This window comes from Mastigoproctus giganteus, chromosome 2 (assembly GCF_048544385.1).
Source record: "Mastigoproctus giganteus isolate SK-2022 chromosome 2, ASM4854438v1, whole genome shotgun sequence".
Lineage (NCBI taxonomy): Eukaryota > Metazoa > Arthropoda > Arachnida > Uropygi > Thelyphonidae > Mastigoproctus > Mastigoproctus giganteus.
Window position 1 is genome coordinate 98,307,047 of NC_143576.1, and position 20,444 is coordinate 98,327,490.

Sequence of the window (20,444 nt, forward strand, 5' to 3'; positions counted from 1 at the left end):
TCCAAAGTGGACCGGTTCCTTCGGAAGCCGCACTGGATATTGGAGAGAAGGTCATTCGATTCTAAGTACCATATTAAACGAGAATTGACCATTCTCTCCAGGATTTTGCACAGACAGCTAGTCAGAGCAATAGGACGATAATTTCTAGTGACTTTTGGATCCTTTCCTGGCTTAGGAAAGGCAAGAACGATTGCCTTGCGCCAGGAATCCGGAAACTGCCCTTCAATGAAGATTCTGTTATACAGAGAGAGCAGATAATCCATAGATTTTGGTGAAAGATGTTTAACCATTTCATAATGGATGCCATCTGGTCCAACAGCACTTGCTTTGGAAAGGGCGAGGGCTCTTTTCAGTTCCTGAATAGTAAACGATCCATTGTAGGGGTAGATGTTCTTAGACTGAAAATTAAGAGCCTGTTTTTCCAGTTTATGTTTCAGGACCAGGAACTCTGGGGAATACGAAGATGTTGCAGAGATGTTACAGAATGTTTCCCCAAGAGCATTGGCTATTGCAGTTGGATCTGCAATAGCGCATCCATTATAATCTAGGATTGAAGAAGGGTGGGATGTATATTTTCCCTTCATTTTCCAGATTTTATCCCAGACTACCTTAGAATTGGTAGTCTGGTTAATAGATGATGTAAAACGGATCCATGATTCCTTTTGACTCTGACGGCGAATGTAGCGTGCTTTGGCTCGTGCACGCTTGAAGGCTATTAGATTAACAGTGGTAGGATATCGACGGAATATCCCCCACGCTTTGTTTTGAGCCTTTTTTGCTGCTGTGCATTGAGAATTCCACCAAGGTTTGGGATATGGTGGAAACCGGGCAGATGTTTTTGGAACAGAATTTGCAGCTGCTTGGACAATGATTTCTGTGATGTACGTTACTGCGTCACTGATAGGCTCCTGACTGACTGTACTGAGGTCAAAATTTGCCTGATGTTCGAAGGCATTCCAGTCAGCCTGATCAAACTTCTACCGTGGTAACCTAAAAGGAAGGCATGGTCTCCCACTGTGTAACAAGGTTAGCACAGGGAAGTGATCACTTCCGTATGAATTCTCCTCCACTTCCCAAGTGAGAGAAGGGAGTAGAGAAGGGGAGCAGATAGAGAGATCAATGGCAGAGAACGTACGGGTAGGCATGTGGAAGAAGGTGTTTTTTTCACTATTTACAAGGGAAAGGGCATTGTCATTGAGCATACGCTCTATGACCCGTCCCCTTCCATTGATGTTAGCACTACCCCACAGGGTGTTATGTCCATTAAAATCCCCAAGAAGTAAGAAAGGGGGTGGCAACTGCGTTACAAGATCATCAAGGTCTTCCTGGGAGATGTCAGTCCCAGGTGGCAAATAAATAGAGCAGACTGTTAATAAAAATCCCACTGTAAGGCGAATTGCAACAGCCTCTATGCTGGATGTAATTAGCAAGGGCTGAACTGGGGTCTGATTACTCACAAGGATAGCCACTCCTCCATGAGCAGGACCATCCGCAATTCTATCCTTACGAAAGATTGTGATGTTATACATGGTGGGATCATCATTTGCTTTTAGATACGTCTCCTGCAAGCAAAAGCAAACTGGCTCGTGCTTTTGCAGGAGGGCCTTGATGTCATCAGTATTTCGCCGGAATCCACGACAATTCCATTGTAGGAATTTAGCCATTATTTTGGCTTGGTGGGTCCATCAGGCGGCTTCCGAAGTGCTGAGGGCTTGATTTTATCAGTCTTGGCTTTATCTTTTTTGGGGAAGAATGGACGCTGTCCCGTGTCCATTTCCTCCTCCGCAAAGAGTTCCAAGACTGATTCATCCGGTACCTCCTTGTGCTCGACATCCATTGTTTCTGTTATTACTGTTGGCTCTTTACCACTTGGTTTTGGTAGTGGTGGAGCATTGGGAGGTACGGATATAGGAGTGGCAGCTGACTGCGTTTTTTTGGTGGGCTTTTGTGAGCTCAATAAATAGCGGGCAATCGGTGCGAATGACTCTCTTGGTGGTACAGTCATCTCAGTCTGCGTACCGATAGTGCACTTCGCAGAAACCTTCTGGGCATATGAAGGTTTCCCGCTATTTATTGGTTGAATGCGTTTTCTTGCCTCTGGGTAGGAGATATTCAGCTCCGTTTTCAATTTCTGGATCTCTTTTTCATCCTTCCACCGCTGGCATGCTCTGGAGTAGGCAGGATGATCTTGTTGGCAATTTACACAGATCGGTTTAGAAGCTGAACATTCCTTGCTCTCGTGGTCTTTTGCACCACATCGAGCACAGGCAAGGTTACCACGACAAGCCGTTTGTGAGTGTCCGTATTTTTGGCATTTAAAACACCTCAGTGGGTTTGGAATATAGATCCTCACTGGGCAGTTTAAATACCCTGCCTTGATGGAACTTGGAGGCCGTGGGGTGTTAAATGTTAGGATGAGAACTCGGGTAGGGACGAGATTCCCTTCCTTCCGCATTGATATTCTCTTTACAGCTGTCACTCCTTGATCTTTTAGTTCAGAGCAGATCTCCTCTTCACAGACATGAAGAAGATCCCACTCTGAAATGACACCGCGTGAAGAGTTCAAAGTTTTATGGGGTGTTACATTGATCGGTATTCCCCCTATGGATGTCGCGTTTAACATTCTTTCTGCCTGCTTTGTGTTTGAAGCTTCGATTAAAAGATCACCAGAACGCAGCCGTTTAACGGATTTTGGTGATCCTGCCAATCCTTCTAATCCTTTCTGGATGAAGAAGGGTGACATCTTCCCAATTGACTCCTCTCCGGTGGAATGGAGAATGAGGAAAAGCGGAGTTATAGATGGTGGTTTATCCTCAGTTCTGGCTCTTTTGGCAGAATTGGTGTCATTCTCATCTGATCGGTTAGGTAGGGGCCTTGTTGGGGCCCCAGAAGAAATTGGATTTAAATTACTCATGAGAGTAAAGAAAAAATGTCTGATGCCTAAGTACCTCACCCACCACGGAGCCCTACGAGGGGACGCCCACTCGTGAACTAGCAGGTACTGCGTACACGAATGGGACGCCGAGTTCGCTTAGAACACCATACCCACGTTACCAATAAGTCTTTATCCCATCCCAGGACCATAGGGAGGGAGACTTATTGGAACGCAGTTGACCCTAGCAGTATAATACCACCCGCCGATTGATCCCAGTCGAGCCGGTCCGGGACCACCCGTCTCGTCGAAGCAGGGGCCACAGTGGTGTATTAAGGCTGGGCCCCTCAACCACCAGGATCCCCCTTTCCGCTTCCACGGGTCGCGGCGCACGGCTGCACACGCCGGATTCCAATGTTGTAACCCTGGAACCAAGGTATGGGCGTTGGATCCCAGTGATGCTAATCTGGAAAACCAGCAGCATCACTGGGAGGTCCCCTCACCACGTACAGGTGCCCACGTTGAGGGGGGTGACCAGGTGCATTGTCACTAATCAGTAATATCTTAAAAGGAATTTTTTTTTTATTAAGCAATTGGCCTCTACAGTGGGCTTAAAATATTCAGTAAGCACGTAGTAAACAGATCTGCTGTCATCCAGGCTTTGTTCGATTTATAATATACAGGCAGGCTAGCTTTAGCATAAGTTTTGAGGGCCCTAGGATTTTTCAGAATGGTAGACGAGTATTGGCTTCAACTTGCAGTGACCAGCTGCATTAGCTCCTAACAAGAGTCAGCCTATTATTTGCAGGTTTGAAGCCAGGTACTGACTTCTCTCTAGCTATGAAAGTCCTAGATGGCATCTTCTTCCAATATAAGGCCGTTTCGTCTACGTTGAAAATCTGCTGCTTAGTGTAGCCACCTTCATCAATTACCTTAGCTAGTTCATCTGGATAGCTTTCTACAGCTTCTATATCAGCACTAGCTGCTTCACCTTGTACCTTTATGATAGCTTCTTTCCTTAAATCTCATGAACCAACCTCTGCTAGCTTCAAACTTCTCTTCAGCAGTTGCCTGGCTTCTCTCGGCCTTCATGGAATTGAAGAGAGTTAGGACATTTCTCTGGATTAGGCCTTGGCTTAAAGGAATATTGTGGCTGGTTTGATCTTCTATCCAGACTACTAAAACTTTCTCCATATCGGCAATAAGGCTGTCTCGCTTTCTTATCACTTTCATGTTCACTAGAGTAGCACTTTTAATTTCTTTCAAGAACTTCTCCTTTGAGTTCACTACTGTGCTAACTGTTTGGCAAGCCAAACCTAGCTTATAGTCTATCTCGGTGTTCAACATTCCTTTCTCACTAAGCTTAATCATTTCTAGCTTTTAATTTAAAGAGGCTTGCGACTCTTCTTTTCACTAGCACTACACTTAGGGGCCATTGTACTGTAATTAATAATTACAATAATAACAAGACAAGTAAAAAGTTTGAAAAATTTTGAAAATTGGCAGAATATGACAATTTTCTGTAAGTTTGTAGTTACTTAAATTATGCAAAAATTCTATTTTTTCTCTCTTAGCAGAAAGCGTTCTTTGACTGCTTCATAAGAAGTATCAGTTTTTCCCAAAGATTCCGCGTTGTTCATTTCAATAGTCAAACTCCACTATCAGAAAAAAGCACAAAGTTAATAACAGCTCATGCCTGACAACTCCTTGATTAAGAGGTTGGATCCAAATAGTAGCATTTTTTAGTACTCAAAAGCATTATTATTATATTTTATTTTTCAATTTCTGGCATAAAGATGGTACAAAATCTTAGCAAACCATTCTAAAAAAAAAAAAAAAAAGATTTCCTATCTTCTACACATTTCAATCATTTCAGACTGTGGCATGTAAATACTGATTTATCTGTATCTAATTCACTGGTTCTTTCCACGTATAAGGAATTATGAAGTATTAAGATCACTCATCGGTGAAGACAGGACATTAGAGCTGGAAAAGGAATTAGAAAATGTGAATTGGAATATCATCGGTTTGGCTGAAACAAGAAGAAGAAATGAATCACTTATAAGTTTATCATGTGTAAATCTGCTGTACACCAATAGAAACAGTGAAAGGAGTAAAGGTGGAGTTGGGTTTCTGGTCCCTAAAGATTTTAAAAACAACATTTTGGAATTCAAAAGTACATCAACCAAGGGTGTCAAGACTAATACTCAAGATTTCTAAGAGGTACAAGCTAAGATTATAATGATTTATGCACCAACATCGACACATGATGATGAAGAGGTTGAAGAAATGTACACCGAAATTGAGTCTTCTAGATGAGCAGAAAACCCACTACACTATTATTATGGGGGACTTCAATGCTAAGGTTGGAAAAAGACAAAAGAGCGCAGAAAGGGGAACTATAGGAAATTTTGGAATTGGTGAAAGAAATGAAAGAGGTGAAAGACTTGTGGAATTTGCAGAATCTCAAGGACTGTCAGTAATGAACACTTTTTTCAAGAAAAGGGTGAACAGAAAGTGGACATGGAAGAGTCCAAATGGATTAACAACTAATGAAATCGACTTCATCCTCACTAACAGAAGATATATTGTGAATGATGTTACTGTCCTGAATAAGGTAAATGTTGGAAGTGATCACAGAATGGTAAGATGTACACTTGATATAGATGTAGGAAAGGAACTGACTCAGGTAAATAATACAAAGGTCTTTGAGATAACAGAAGAGGAGAAAAAGCAGTATGTACTGGAACTTAAGAACAAGTTTGAGCTTCTGCAGGCTGCTCAGGACCAAGATATCGATGAGGAATACTACAACTTTCTGAAAGTGATAAAGCCCAAGAAACCTATAGGGAAAAAGAAATCCAAAGAAGAAAAAATTAGTCAAGAAACACTTGTCATGATGAACCGAAGACGACAAATGAAGAGCAAGAAAAACACTGACAGGGAGAAAACTGAGTATACTGAGTTATGCAAAGCCATTAGAAAGAGACTCAGAGGACATAAGATTTAACACAAGAAAAGTAGAACAAACATTAAGGGAAAACAAAGGATTTAAATCAGCAGCCATGAGCAGTAATACAGAAAGACAAATGATACCGAAACTGAAGAATAGTGATGGTGTACTTATAAACAGCAGAGAAGGCATAATTCAAATAGCAGAAGACTACTATAGAGAATTATATGGATTGCAAAGTAGCAACACATATGACATATCCGATATTCTTCCTGATGAGGTAGAACATGCATTGAAGAAAATGAAGAATCAGAAAGCCTCGGGGGAAGATAAAGTTACTGTAGAGTTGTTAAAATTGAGAGGAAGAGACATAACACAAAAACTGGCAAGGCTCTTCACAAAGTGCATTAGAAAAGGTGTGATGCCTAAGCAGTGGAATAATGCAATCATAGTTTTGCTGCATAAGAAAGGAGATAAATCAGAAATTGGAAATTATAGACCAATTAGCTTGTTATCCCACATCTACAAGTTGTTCACAAGGGTCATTACTAATAGATTAGAAAGAATACTTGATGAGAATCAACCGAAAGAGCAAGCTGGCTTAAGGACAGGATTCTCAACTATGGATCACCTTCACGTAATATCACAGCTAAGGGAGAAAGCAAATGAATATAAAACACCATTATGCCTGGCATTTGTGGATTATGAAAACGCATTTGACTCCATACAGCATAAGGCAATGTTTCAGGCACTGGAAAGACAAGGCATAGATACCCCATATATTATGATTTTGAAGAAAATATATGAGAGTGCTACCTCCTTTATTAGGCTAGACAAAGACAGTAGGAAATTTAAAATCGAGAAAGGAGTTCGGCAAGGAGACACTATCTCCAAAGCTGTTTACTGCTGCCCTTGAGGAAGCTTTCAGAAGATTAGACTGGTCGTAGAAAGGAGTCAATGTGAACGGAGATTACCTAAACCATTTATGATTTGCAGATGACATTGTGGTCATAAGCCACGATCCCAAAGAATTAGAGGAAAATCCTAATCAGTTATGCACAGTTAGTAAGGATTTTGGACTAAAGATGAATATGGCTAAAACAAAAGTAATGATGAACAAGTATGCCACAGAAAGGGAAATAATGATTGAAGGAGCAGTAATTGAAAAGGAGGAGTCATATACTTATCTGGGACAAGTTATTAGCTGTAATAATGATAAATGGCTGGAAGTGAAGAGAAGAATAAATTTGGATGGATAGCATCCAGGAAATATAGTCACATACTGAAGAGCAATATCCCAGTTTGTCTGAAACGTAAAATAATGAACCAATGTATACTCCCCACCATGACTTATGGAAGTGAAACTTGAGCACTCACCAAAAGAATGGAAGAGAAGCTGAGAACTATACAGCGAAGAATGGAATGAATTATATTGGGAATCAGACTGTTAGATAAGAAGAGAAACACATGGATTAGGCAGCAAACTCAAGTAAAGGACATTCTTATCAAAACTAAAGAACTAAAATGGTCTTGGGCAGGACACAAAGCTCGAAGACATGATGACAGATGGACTAAGAAAATAACAGAATGGTACCCAAGAGGAGCTAGAAGAAAACCTGGAAGACAAAGGCGGAGATGGATAGATGAAATTCATGAGTTTTTGGGTAGAAAAATGGATGGCCAGTGCTCAAAACAGAAGGAACTGGAAAGTTGCTGAAGAGGCCTTCATCCTGCAGTGGATTGAAAATGGCTGATGATGATGAGACACAATTACACTCGAATCCTTTTACTCTGGGAGTGAAAGTGTAATTTTAATCAATATCCTTAATCTGAGTTACTTTCCCAGTAACATCAGCAAAGACTTGCTCTTCTCGCGTTCAAGTGAATTACATCCTTAAAAAATAAATTCCTTCTATTAATAAGGGCAGACCAAGCTGAGAAAAACTCTCTCAAATCTGAAGTTTATCCACAAGGCATCATGTAATGTCTTGGAAGAACTGTTTTTGTCATTGTTTCTCTCATATATCACCATATGTCTTTTAATTCTCTTAAAAACTGGTTGGTAACATCAACAATTTTAGCACCTGGTAGACAGAACTGGTACTATATCATCCTTCTTGATGACAGAATATGCTATACATATTGGAGCAGTGTGGCATTAAAGGCAAGTTGCTGCTATGGATCAAGGGATGATTCAGTGGGAGAAGACAGAGTGGCTATCAATGGGCACTGCTCTTCTTGGACTAGTGTTATTAGCAGAGTCCCCCATGGTTTCCGTGCCAGGCCTATTGTTGTTTTCTACGTTTATTAATCACATTGATGTAGGCATAATGTCTAAATTAGAAGATTCATACAAAGGTTGGAAGGGTAGTTAATCAGTATATGTTACTGCAACAAGATTTACACAAATTGTGCAGATGGACTAAGAAGTGGCAATTGAAGTTTAATATTGACAAATGCAATATACTTCATACAGAGAACAGTAAACCCAATTAATGTACTAGCTGTGTGGTATCGCATTCAGGGCAGTGGAAAATGAAAAAGACCTGGGGGGGGGATTAATACCCATTTATGAAGTTCTCTGAGCTGTGCAGACAGGCTGCCAGGACAGCTGACAGGTTTTGTCAATGATAAATAGAAATTTTGCCAGCAGGAGAAGGAAGCGATTATCCCATTGTATAAGGCCACATCTTGATTATTGTATACAGGTCTGGAAGCCTTATTTTAGGAAGGATGTGGATCTGTTGGAATGGGTGCAGAGAAGAGCAACAAAAAAATTGCTGAGGGGAGAAAAAGGGTGCTCTTACCAGGAAAGGCTTCACTTTTACAAACTGCAGTTTCTGGAGACTGTGAGGAGAGAGATTTGACCGAGAAAGCTTAATGGTAATGGAATACCTCCTCTTGCTCAGATCATACACATCAGTGTGCATATATTCAAGTTGAGGAAGAATAGTTGCAGGCCAGATATGCATAAATTGTTGACTGTTGGAACAAACTACCATCTGATGTTGTAGAGGTGGGTAGTTTCAATGTCAACAAAGAACTCTTAGAGGAAAATCAATAGGAGAAATGAGAAGTGTTTTTTTTTTTTTGTTGTTGATGTTGTATAACTTGCTTTCTTGCATCATTTGCCACTAATACTAATAAATTAAGTGTGAAATCCATGTCAAATACAATATCCTACTTTACAATTTGTCTATTGAATGTTCCAAAAGTTGACTACAAAGTTTTAGAGTTTTTGATACCAACTGCAAAATCTGTTAAACTACAATAACTAGTAATGGGAGTTTCCACTATTGATTATTGTAGCTCAACTGCTATGATTTAACAGTTCCAATATTATTTACAATTCCACAAAGAAATGCTTACCTACAAAGTTTGATTCTCATGCCAGAAATCACTGTAAACAACAGCTGTCAACTTCCAAAATACTAGCTTCATTTAAATAATAAACCCAACTTTGATGCTGCCACAGACATTCTGTCAAGTTATGACAAGCCGGGCTTGCTATCTGGGAGTCCAAAATGCTGATGGAACTGATATTTAGGTGACACCTGAGTCGAGTGGAATAAATTTTAGCGAAGTTCGGTCGTTCTGGTACAACCAAATCCTCTGCTTGCACCTGCACAATTGTGGGCTGTTAGTAAAATTGATATAACCCCTGTGTACAAGTCCTGAAATATGGCACCTAGTCCTAGTATACTGGAGGTAACTAGCCAGGTTTGAACCAGGGCATGCAGGAGTTGGGGTAAAGTGTAAAGTGTGTTTAGGGTCTAACGGCACCAGGGGTTTCCCCCATCTCCGTGTAGTCTACATTGTCGTGTGTTACAGAACACTGTAAAGGCCAGAGATTTAAAAGTGTATGGATATTGTTGGATGTAGTGTCGTGTACCGTTGTTCATCTGGCCATTTAGCCGCTGGACCCCTACTGAGGCCCAACGTTGCCCACACTTAGCCCCGTGGAAGCAAGCCAGGTACACCAGTATTTTTAAATAAGTACTCTGGCAGGTCCTGCCACCTAATTTCCTGGGATTTCAGTGGCTAGGACCCGGGAAAAAAAAAAAAAAAAAATGGGGGGGGTGCGCTAGAGTTTGGGTCAGGCCAAAGGAGTTTTAAGTTATACAGTGTTGGAATTAAGAATTTTGGGTGTAGGGCTAGGATAATTTTGACATGGGATGAACGCTAGTTGGAAAGCTAGAGGGAGAGGGGAGACTAAAGGCTGGGGGGGGGGTGAGAGACAGATGTATAGGGTCGGTAGAGTAGATGACCCCAAAATCAGTGAGGCAGGCCCATGCCACACCAGAAGGAAAGAGGGGGCGGCAGGGAGGAGACAAGGGAACCTTCTCCTCCCTGCCAGGACGGGAGAAACAGGGCCGTGCAAGGGAGCATGGGTTCAGGATCGTCACATGGCATTGGCAGCAATGCTGCATGAAGTCATAGTTGGCAGAGTCCAGTCCGAGAAGGTCAAATTCAAGTAGTGCAATCCTGGGACAGACAGGTCCCATCCAGGTGGTGAAGTCATTTCAGTATTGAGTTAACTTGGTGGGAGGCGAAGCCGGAGCTGCAGTCATGGTAGATGGTGGTGATGTTGAGACTGCATTGTAAAGGCACAATTATTGTGCAGGTTGAAAGTCTTCACGGGGATTTCAGTATGCCGAAGCCAGTAGAGGTCTTGACACATGGCTGATTAGGCCGTTTCATTGTCTGGTTGGGTCTGATTCTGTGGTTGTGGTAGGGTTTTCCGCCTCATGAAGAGGCCCTGAGCAAAGTTCGAAAAGGCTGTGTAGATATGGTGGTCTTCCAGGAGATGTTGCTCCTGATCTCTCGGGATGAAATGAATTTGTGTGATGAGAGAAGATCTGAGGTCATCATATAGTAGGCAGTCATGCATCAAGTGGTCCCAGGTTTCCTGGGCACCACAAGTGCAAAGGGGGGTTGTTGGAAAGTCCAAGAAGGTTCAGTTTGCTGCGAAAGGCACCATGCCCTGTTAGGAGGTATGTGGTTAGAAGGCCTGGGGAGAACCAGGATGGTGATTTGGGATATATTTTGCATATGTCCGGTATAAATTTGCGGGTGATGGCCCCTTTGGTGGATTCAGACCATCTAGCTTGCCAGATCTGTTGTAAGTAGGTTAGGAGTCTGCTTTTTTCACTGGAAAAAGTGTTAGCAGGATCCGTGGTAAAATCAATAAAGGTGGTAGACTTTCCTCTGCTGAGCTGATACAGCATCCCCACATGGGCCACCTCAAGGTCTAGGGGCAGTACACCGGCGAGAACCTGTAGAGCGTGCGTGCTGGAGGTGCAACATGCTCTGGTTATCGTAAGGAGAACTGGCCGTTGAATGATGTTCAGCTTTCTTCGTCCTACCACAGTGGAGGCTTTGGGGAATGGGGAATATGGCTTTATACAGTATGTGGAGGCTTTGGGGAATATGGCTTTATACAGTAAGGCTAGAGTGCATTTTTTGAGCCCCCAATCTCGGCGGGTCACCCTGGCAACCAGTGCAATGTAGTTTCTTATTTTCTTCTGTAGATAGTTGAGATGTGGGAGAAATGTTAGTTTGCTGTCGATGATAATGCCTAGGAGTTTCAGCTGAGTAACAAGCTTGATGGTCGTGCCCTGTATCTTGATTTGAGGTGGCCTCCGCGGATCAAGATAGCCTTTCAGGAGAATGGATTGGGTTTTTGTGGATGAGATGCTCAGATGGTTTTTCCAGACCCACTCTTGCAGGGTGGTAAGAGCTCTGTTGGTAGATACTTCAAGTTGAGCCCTGGAGTCCCCTGCCAGGATCAGGGAGAGATCATCAGCATATGCCAAGGTCTGGACATCGCCTAAGTCAGTACTGAGAAGCTCGTCGAGTACAGAGTTCCAGAAAAGTGGGCCCAGGACAGAGCCCTGAGGGCAACCTCGGTGGACACGACGTTCCACACTGGAGAAGGGAGCCTGAACCACAATGCTCCTGTTACTGAGATAGCTGGCAATGCAGTTGTAAAGATTTCCTGGAAGCTCAGCGCGTCTCAGCCGTCCGAGGATGCTAGGCCACCATAAGGTGTCGAACGCCCCAGCAAAGTCGATCGAGATGACGAGGAGGTACTTCTGGGTGCAGTTCCTGGCAGCATTTGTAATGGTCTCCAGCACATCGACTGTAGACATGCCCGGTTTGAATCCAAATTGATTTCGTGCTGGTAGCTGTGCAGTATTGTAGTGGTTTTCCAGTCTCTGTCTAAGGAGCTGCTCAAAGACCTTACTCAGCACAGAAAGGAGAGCAATAGGTCTGTACGAGTCAGGGCGATCGTGCGGTTTAGTTGGATTTTTGAATATGAGCCGAATGGATGCAGTTTTCCAATCAGTTGGGAACCATCCCTTTAGCAGGCAATGGTTGAAGAGGTTTAGCAGGGTTTCTGGAGTGAATTCGGCAACTTTTTTAATTATTTCGGGCTCGAGCATGTCCAGGCCTGGTGACTTGTTATTTTTCAGTCTCCCAACGGCCATAGAGAGATCCTCAACATTGAAAGGCTCTTCCACGAGTGTTGAGTTATAGTTGCTATTGTCGAGGCAAAGCTGCTGTTGTTCTGGTGAGTTGTCATCTGGTGGCTGTTTGAAAGAGTGATCAAGTATGTTTGAAATTGAATGCTGCCAGGTGGAGGTCATGTGGCCTTGTGGGGTGATTGTGGAGCGAATAACTTCACCTCTTGGCAGTTTATTTGTTGTCACCTTGAACACGACACCCCAGGGGTCAGAGTTACCAACTGTTGATACCAATGCTCCCAGGACAGTCTTTTACGCTTGCCTGATCATCGCGTTGTAGGCGTTTCGAGTTTCTCTGTACTCCTGCCGGAGGTATTCAATTTCTGCGGGGGGCCAGGATCGCCTGGCCCGTTGGAATGCACGCCTCTTTTGGTTTACTTCACGTCTGAGGGCCTGAAGCTCCTCTGACCACCAGGGGACCGCCCCAGGGATGGGATTTTTCCATTTTATTGCTGTATTTGCAGCGTTCGTAATTATGTCCGTGACCTTGCGCTGATGGGAGTCTGGATGCTGAACTTGCACATTCTCGGTTTGTAAGTGCAATATCCCATTGATGAGTGTTTCTTTAAACAGGCTCCAGTCAGTTTTGTTCAAAGCGTATCTGTGTTGCTTCTGTCTGAGAATTGTGGACTGAGCGATCGATCTGTACATGTTGAAAGTTATGGCTCGATGGTCTGAGGTGGACCAGCCCTCCCGTACAGTCCAATCCAACAGAAATCTAGCAAAGGACCTGGTGGAGAGAGTCACGTCAATCGTAGCTTCCCAAAGTGAGCTGGAAAACGTCGGCAGGCTGTTGGGCCTATTTATGACTTCCAGACCACTATTGGCCGGGAACTCATCCAGCCGCTGTCCATTTGCAGCACTTCTACGCCCTGGGGTCTCACTGTGCCAGAGGGCAGAGCGGCAATTTACGTCGGCACAAATGACAATCTTTGCACCTGCCAGTTCTGTTAAGACATGTTGTAGGTACTGGACTGCAGGTAGGATGTCCTCTCCCAGCCTGCAGTACAGGGAAACGGCATAGAAGTCACCCAGAGAGGAGATGATGTGGGCTGTGGCATCCACACCACGCAGAGGAATGCTGCCCCTCTGTGTTACCATGCAGGTGGTAGATGACTGTCATCAACCAGTTAAATACTGCCACTTTGCTTATTGCAGGTTTGAAGCAGTGAAACCCATGTTTAGCCTTCGTAGCAAAGCTTTGGCACCACCCTTTTCTTCCATCATGCAGAATGATATCTTTTGAGGTTATGATGGGCATCGTGATAAGATCCAATCTTTACATTTTGAAGGTACTACTCTAAAATGATGTTCATAAGCTAGCTGCTAGATAGTCCACCGGACCAAACCTACTGGTAACTCTCCAGGAGGCACCCAAGATAAGCTAGTATGTGATATCGCTGCATCTACTCTGTCAGATAGTGAATGGAGGAAATCACCATAGTGTACATGCAGGAAGCAATTTTCAAGGGCACGTAATGTCAAGGAGCTGGGTATATTCTTGCCGTGTGTTCACCATATCCAAAAATGTCATTACTTCAAACAAAATCTCCTCTTCACTCTTTCTTACTACTGAATACATCATCAATAGAACAAACTTATCTGCGAAAAGATCTAAATCCCTCAAATACTTTCTCGTTCATTTCACTAATATACATGGTCTCTGCTCCAATTTCAATGATCTCTGTTTCCACTCAGTCTCCCAAGCCTCACTTACTTTTTCTGACAGAATCCCAATTACTAGTTGATTCAACCACTGCTCATTTCAGTTGTCTCAAATATTTACTGTACAATTCCTTTTGCTTCAAAGGTGGTATTTGTGAATATGTCCGCTCTGATATTCCCCATCAGAGGTGCAGTAATTTGGGATCTCCTGTTTTCAATCTTGTCTGGCTTAAAACCTCTGTACTTCATTCTGTCAAGTCCGTCTGTTGCTTCTACCTTTCTTCTCAACTTCACTTGGAACTGCTTTCTGATTTCCTTTCTGTGTAACTTGACTCTTCCTGATCCAACTTTCCTAACAGTGAGGTAATTTTAATGTTCACCACTCCAGCTGGTTGGGATGTTGAAGCTTTTTCTATTAATAATGACTTCACACAGATTGTTCATTTACCTACCTGAACATAAGACAATCCTAACCATACAGCCAATACGATCGATCTTTTTCTCACAAACAATCCTTCCAAGTACATGGTCGAGGTGAGTGGTCAATGGCCTCTTCTTCAATGGAGCCTTTCTCTCATTGCTATCCTCAACATTGTGTTGTTTGACATTACAAGAATGCAAAACGGGATTTCTATTCCTTTCCTTGGTCGGTCTGTTTTAAATCTTCCAATGTTAGTGTTTGCTCAAATTTTGTCAGTGGTATTATTCTTGCAGGGATGAAATCCTTTATTCCACACTCCACCTGAAAATTCTGTCCATTATTTGAACCTTGGTTTTCCAATAAATAAGACTATTCAAGGTAAGAATGTTGCATATTGTTGTGGCTTGCATCGAAATCCCCAAGTTCATTTTCTGCTTACATAAAGCTTGAATCAATTGTAAAGCAGTTATTAATCAGTTCAAACTAGATTTTGAACATGCGAAGTATAGAAAACTTGCTTCTTGTTCAAATGATAGCCAATTCTAGTTTCTTGCCAAAGCTAGTGGCTGCGACTTTTTTACCCATCTCCACTCCCACCTAAATTAAAGATAATGCAAACCTGCTAAATACTTTCCTTCTAACTGCTTGTATTGATGATCTTGGTAAAACACCTATCATTCCCAGTACATTTTATTCAATTCCTCCTGTGATATTCCATCAAAAGGATGTTGGAAGAATTTTGAACAGTCTTGATGCCAAGAAACTGCCAGGACCTGATGGTATTTCTCCACTTCTCAAGAGCTCTGCTCCTGAGCTTAATCCAGCTCTGTATTGCCTTTTTTGCACCTTCATATTTCACTGGTATGTTTTTTTCTGCTTGGTAATTTGCTCATATCCAGCCAGTTCCTAAAATGGGTGACAAATTTCTCCCACCCAATTATCATTCCATTGAACTTACTTCTACTCTTTCTAAAGTAATGGAGAAATCCATTAACTGCAATCTCCAAAACCATCTAAAAACCTTCCACCTGATTAATGATCACCAGAATGGATTCTCTCAGTGTCGATCCATTAGTGATATACTGGTTGTGTTACCAATCAATAGAGAAGTTCAACGGAAAAGTTTGGTGAAAATAGAGCAGTTGCTCTGGACACTTCAAAGGTTTTTTTTTTATCGGGCTCGGCATAAAAGTATTCTAAATAAGCTTCCACCTTATGGTTTGCCAACTGTTTTTTTGTAATTGGGTATCCAGGTTTCTCTCTTTCCTGGATACCGAACACTCACTGTGGGTGCTGGTACTTCCCAAGGTTCAGTTCTTTCTCCAACTCTTTTCTTCTTGTATATATTAATGACCTTTGACTGGAAATTCTACGGACAGAATTTCCAGTCAAAAGAACACATGATATTGCGCATTCAAGTTTGAGAAACCTTGCCTTGAAAAAACGGCTTCAACTTATTGAACATCCACTACCATTTCTTTAAATGCTGATTACCAGGTAATTCTGCAGTGGGGCAAAGATAACTCAGTTAATTTCAGTCCTTCTAAAACTGTCCTGTCTTATATCTTGCAAAAAGGATTCTTCTGCACCTATGCTTATCTTTGCCAAAACTGAGATTTCTAGACAAGATCACCTCTCTCTCTCTCTCTCTCTCTCTCTCTCTCTCTCTCTCTCTCTCTCTCTCTCTCTCTCTCTCTCTCTCTATTAGAGATTACCTTGATGTTTAATTTCTCTTTGCATAGGCACATCGCAAATATTGCTTCCCCTGTATCTAAAAAGCTGAGTTCTCTCTTTCACTCTGTATAAATCTTAAATCTGCCTTACATGAAATATCGTTCTCACATCTGTGGCGGTGTTCCCCATAACCTTTCTCAGGCTTCAGGGATGCATTCAAAACAGGCAGTTAGATTAATTAATGACCCAACTCTTACAAAGTCACTCCCCTCTCTGTCTCATAGACATTCTGTTTCTGCTGAATGCCTTTTCTATATACACTTCCATAGGCAGTGTTCTTCTGAATTGACTTCTGTAATTCCTCCTATCTCTTTCAAACCAGTTTGAACACATGCCACAACCAGTCAACATCCTTTTACTTTCCAACTTAAAACTGACATAACCAACTTTTCTCCTTCCTCACTTATTTCTCCAACTTCCATTTTCTGGAATAACCTCCCTTTATACGCATTTCCTGAAAATTACAGTATACAGAAATTCAAGTTTAACATCAACAAGTGTTTTCTTTCATCTTCCTAACCTTCATCCTATGCTATATAAGAATGATGAAAAGTTAGAAAAAATAAAATTCAGAACACAATTAAATTAGAAAACCATAAATTCACTTGCTTATCTGGAGGTGAGAGTAAGTTTAAGAACACTTGTTGAAGTATACCTGATTCCAGTTTTACTATTTAGAGACATTTAAAAGAATTTATTTTTAAATAATATACAACATACCTCAAATTATTCAACATAAAGCTATTTTTTTTGTGTATGCAAGGAGTTCAAAAAATAATAATCTTCAGAACTTCTCTTTTGGCCAACAATTAAGACACTTATTCCAAAGGAGAGAATCTAAATTTTGAACTTAAGAGTTTTTTCCCATTTAAGTTTTAATGTGCAAGGCCAGTGGTGATAGTTTTTTTTTTAAAAATAACATGAAGAAATAATTTTTCTTACCTAGAATTTGAGTTAAATCAAAAGATGGAGGAATAGTCAATGTAGTTTGAGTCCACACTGGAAATAGCAAAGGAGACTGAATTAATGTTAATTTGACGTATATGCACAAAAATATGGCATTACAAGAAATTTAAAAAATTTTCTATCCAAATAATGGCTTGAAAATCTAAGAAAAGCTTACCTGAAAATGTGCAAGAGGAGAGGAGGATGAGGTAATAAAAATGTAATTCAATTTGCATATGAAGAAATAACTGAAGAAAATTAATGCACAAATTACATACAGGGTGATTCATGTGGATTTACAACTGATGCTAATCAACACATTGTTTGCTGATAAGTCTTTTTTTACTACCCACCCGATCAGCCAAAGGAGATGAAATACAGGAGAGCTGGTCGGTAGGCACTAAATACTGTAATCCTGGTGTAAGGAGGGGCAATATTTAATGCTCACCTGGCCAGAACCTTGACATGACATTGACTTAAACCTTGAAGAGAGCTGACTACCTGGATAGATTAAATGGAAACTTAAATAGTGGATGTGAAGTTTAATTAAATTTTTGGATTAAACATGTCAACATTATATTTGGATCAATAGAATGGAATTTCACATAACTGTGATTAAAAAAAAAAAAAAAGGAACAATTCTGTTCATCACAATTTTAAGTGTTTACAGAAGCAGTGTATATATGATCTGTTTGTTTATAGGCTTTGAGGTGCAAGAGCAACAAGGCCATAATGCACCTATGGTAATGTTAAATGCATACTTTTATCTGTATAAATGTTGTTTGTTTACACTGAGTTGTATAGTTGTATCTGTTAGAGGAAAGCAAACTTTTGGCCATGTATATCATATCTACTGGGTTTGGTTTTTTATAGTGCATAAGCAGCTCAGGCTATAATGTGCCAAGTCCACATTTCTGCAACACTGCAAGAAATGTTCATCATGGGAAATGAGGTAAATATAGCTTTTCAATCACTATTGTATTTGGGACAATCAATGAGTACATGTTAGACAGTGAGCACAATGCACAAACTGTTGCAATTTGTGCATTGTGGGGGATCAGTGCCTGCAAATAATGATGTGTTAGGTTTGTGGCCTATTTGTAGTTGGGCTAGTATGTCTTCTTCATGTTCTTGCATATACCAGATTTTCATGGTTTGAGATCTTTCTTTATACAGAGTAGCTTGTTACCAACTTGACTTTGCAAGATGTGTTGCCATTGTTCAATAGATCATTTATTTATAATTAACTTGTAACCTGAGACAAAAGGATTGATCTACAGGATCTGTAGCAGTTTTGAAAGCTAGGTTGGCACTTTCATTTCCAGCAATTCCCATGGTATTACAAATCTGTATGAGTAAGGGGTTATATCATGATTTTTATTCTGTTGTATAGCTTGGATAGCCCTAATGGAGTCTGTATAAATAACACTGTGCAATATGTTTGTTGAGAATGTGAAATTTAGGCTATGTGGATAGCAAAGAGTTCTGCAGTATAACTACTACATTCAATAGGGAGTTTCTTGGCTATTGGGAAATAATGCTGCTGCACCAACGTGAGTATCAGTTTTAGATCTGTCCATATGTCGGGATAAGGTATTTTCCCACGTTGTGAATGAAAGGTCACACAGCTGTATATGATACATTCAAGGTGGGATTGTACAAGAGGCAGTAGGCTTTATCTTACCAAGGTCAAGTTGCCAGTTAGTGAGTAGTGAGCAAAGGCATATCCTGATGGGTAAGCTATGTAAAGGTTTTCCCAATTTGGGGAGAAAAGTTCATTCTGAGTAGTTTAACAAAAGCATTTGTCTGTGTAGATGCAAGGAGGTTTCATTTGCTTCAAGCATATAAGATCTGAAATGGTGATGTATGGTATGCCCCTAGTGTAAGGCAAAAATAACTATGGTGTATAGGATTAAACCGACATAAAGCAATTGGTCTAGCAGAGCATCATACAAATGCATAAATAACCATATCATACAAATCCATAAATAAAAATGACTCAAAAGAAAAAGGTCTGTAATCAGGAGTTTCTACTGCAAAACTGGATGAATGTACAAGAAAAGTGTTTGTATATATGTAGATATGTTAATAAAAAAAAAAAAAAAGAAAAAAAAAGTACATTGCAGAGCCACAGTCTAGACATGACTGTACAAGTCCAAATGCAGTAGTGTGTAATGGTTAGCTCCTGACATTGTGCCAGATAGTACTCTTAAAATGTTTAGCTTTTTAAGACAAGTAATCTCCAGAGCACTTTTATATGTTCAAGGAAGGCAAGTTTTTGGCCAAAATCCACACCAAGAAAGTGGAAACTAGGAATCACTGGGACGATTTGATTTTCTAGGTGAAGTTGCAGGTCTGGATGTAGGTTACGCTTCCTACAGAAGTGTATCCTGACAGTATTTTGGGTTGAGATGCAAAAACTGTTGTTTTGAGACCATTTAACAACTGTCTACCATTCTCATATTAGGGGTTACGCTTATTATTAGGTTACACTTCCTACAGAAGTGTATCCTGACAGTCTTTTGGGTTGAGATGCAAAAACTGTTGTTTTGAGACCATTTAACAACTTTGTTGATAACATCTTGCAACTGTCTACCATTCGCATATTAGGGAAATGGCAGGAGATAATGAAGTCATTGGCATACAAGGGTGTGGACACTGTTTGTGGTAGGTTTTGTGTTATTGAATTCATTATTATGTTAAATAGGATGGCCCTTAGCACTTAACCATGTGGGACCCCTTCATCTTGGATAAAATTTGAAGATAACTGGTTGTGAACTCTAACTTGAAATGAGTGATGTAGGAAGTTTCTCATAAAATGTGACAGGTGTCCGCTTAGCCCCAGCAGACACCTGCCACATATATGTTTTGCATTATACCATATCTCCAAACCACGTGCTTTTTCTATATCAAAGAGAACCATAACATGGTGTTCTTTTCATACAGAAGCATCAGAGATGTTTATTTCTGCCCTAATCAGTAGGTCAAGAGTGGATCTGCCTTCACACAAACTATATTGCACTGGGTTAAGGAAGTTATTTTGAAATGGCAACCAGGTTAAATGGGCATTAATCATTTTTTCCAGGACTTTGCTCATATAGCTTGTGAATGGAATGGTTGGTAATGTAGCGGATTTGTAGGATCGTTTCCTGGTTTCAGAATGCCAAAATATAAGCATATAAGCATGACACCATTTGTCAGGGAGGGTATTTTCTTTGAATGTTCTTTTGCAGAGAAGTAACGGTGTCTAAAGGGCTGGTTCAGTAAGTTGTGCTATCATGATATAATCTATTCCATCTGGCTCTGCTGCACTGAGTTTGGTGGTGG

At 41.0% G+C, this 20,444-nt stretch overlaps 1 protein-coding gene across 1 annotated transcript in view; it reads right to left on the bottom strand.

The window, feature by feature from the left end:
• LOC150089451 (protein aurora borealis-like) overlaps positions 1-20,444 on the bottom strand; it is a 119,396-nt gene that overhangs the window by 44,541 nt on the left and 54,411 nt on the right. The window contains exon 5 of the mRNA XM_090389986.1: positions 17,115-17,171. Coding sequence (XP_090246112.1) covers positions 17,115-17,171 — 57 coding nt within the window. The remainder of the gene's footprint in view (positions 1-17,114; positions 17,172-20,444) is intronic.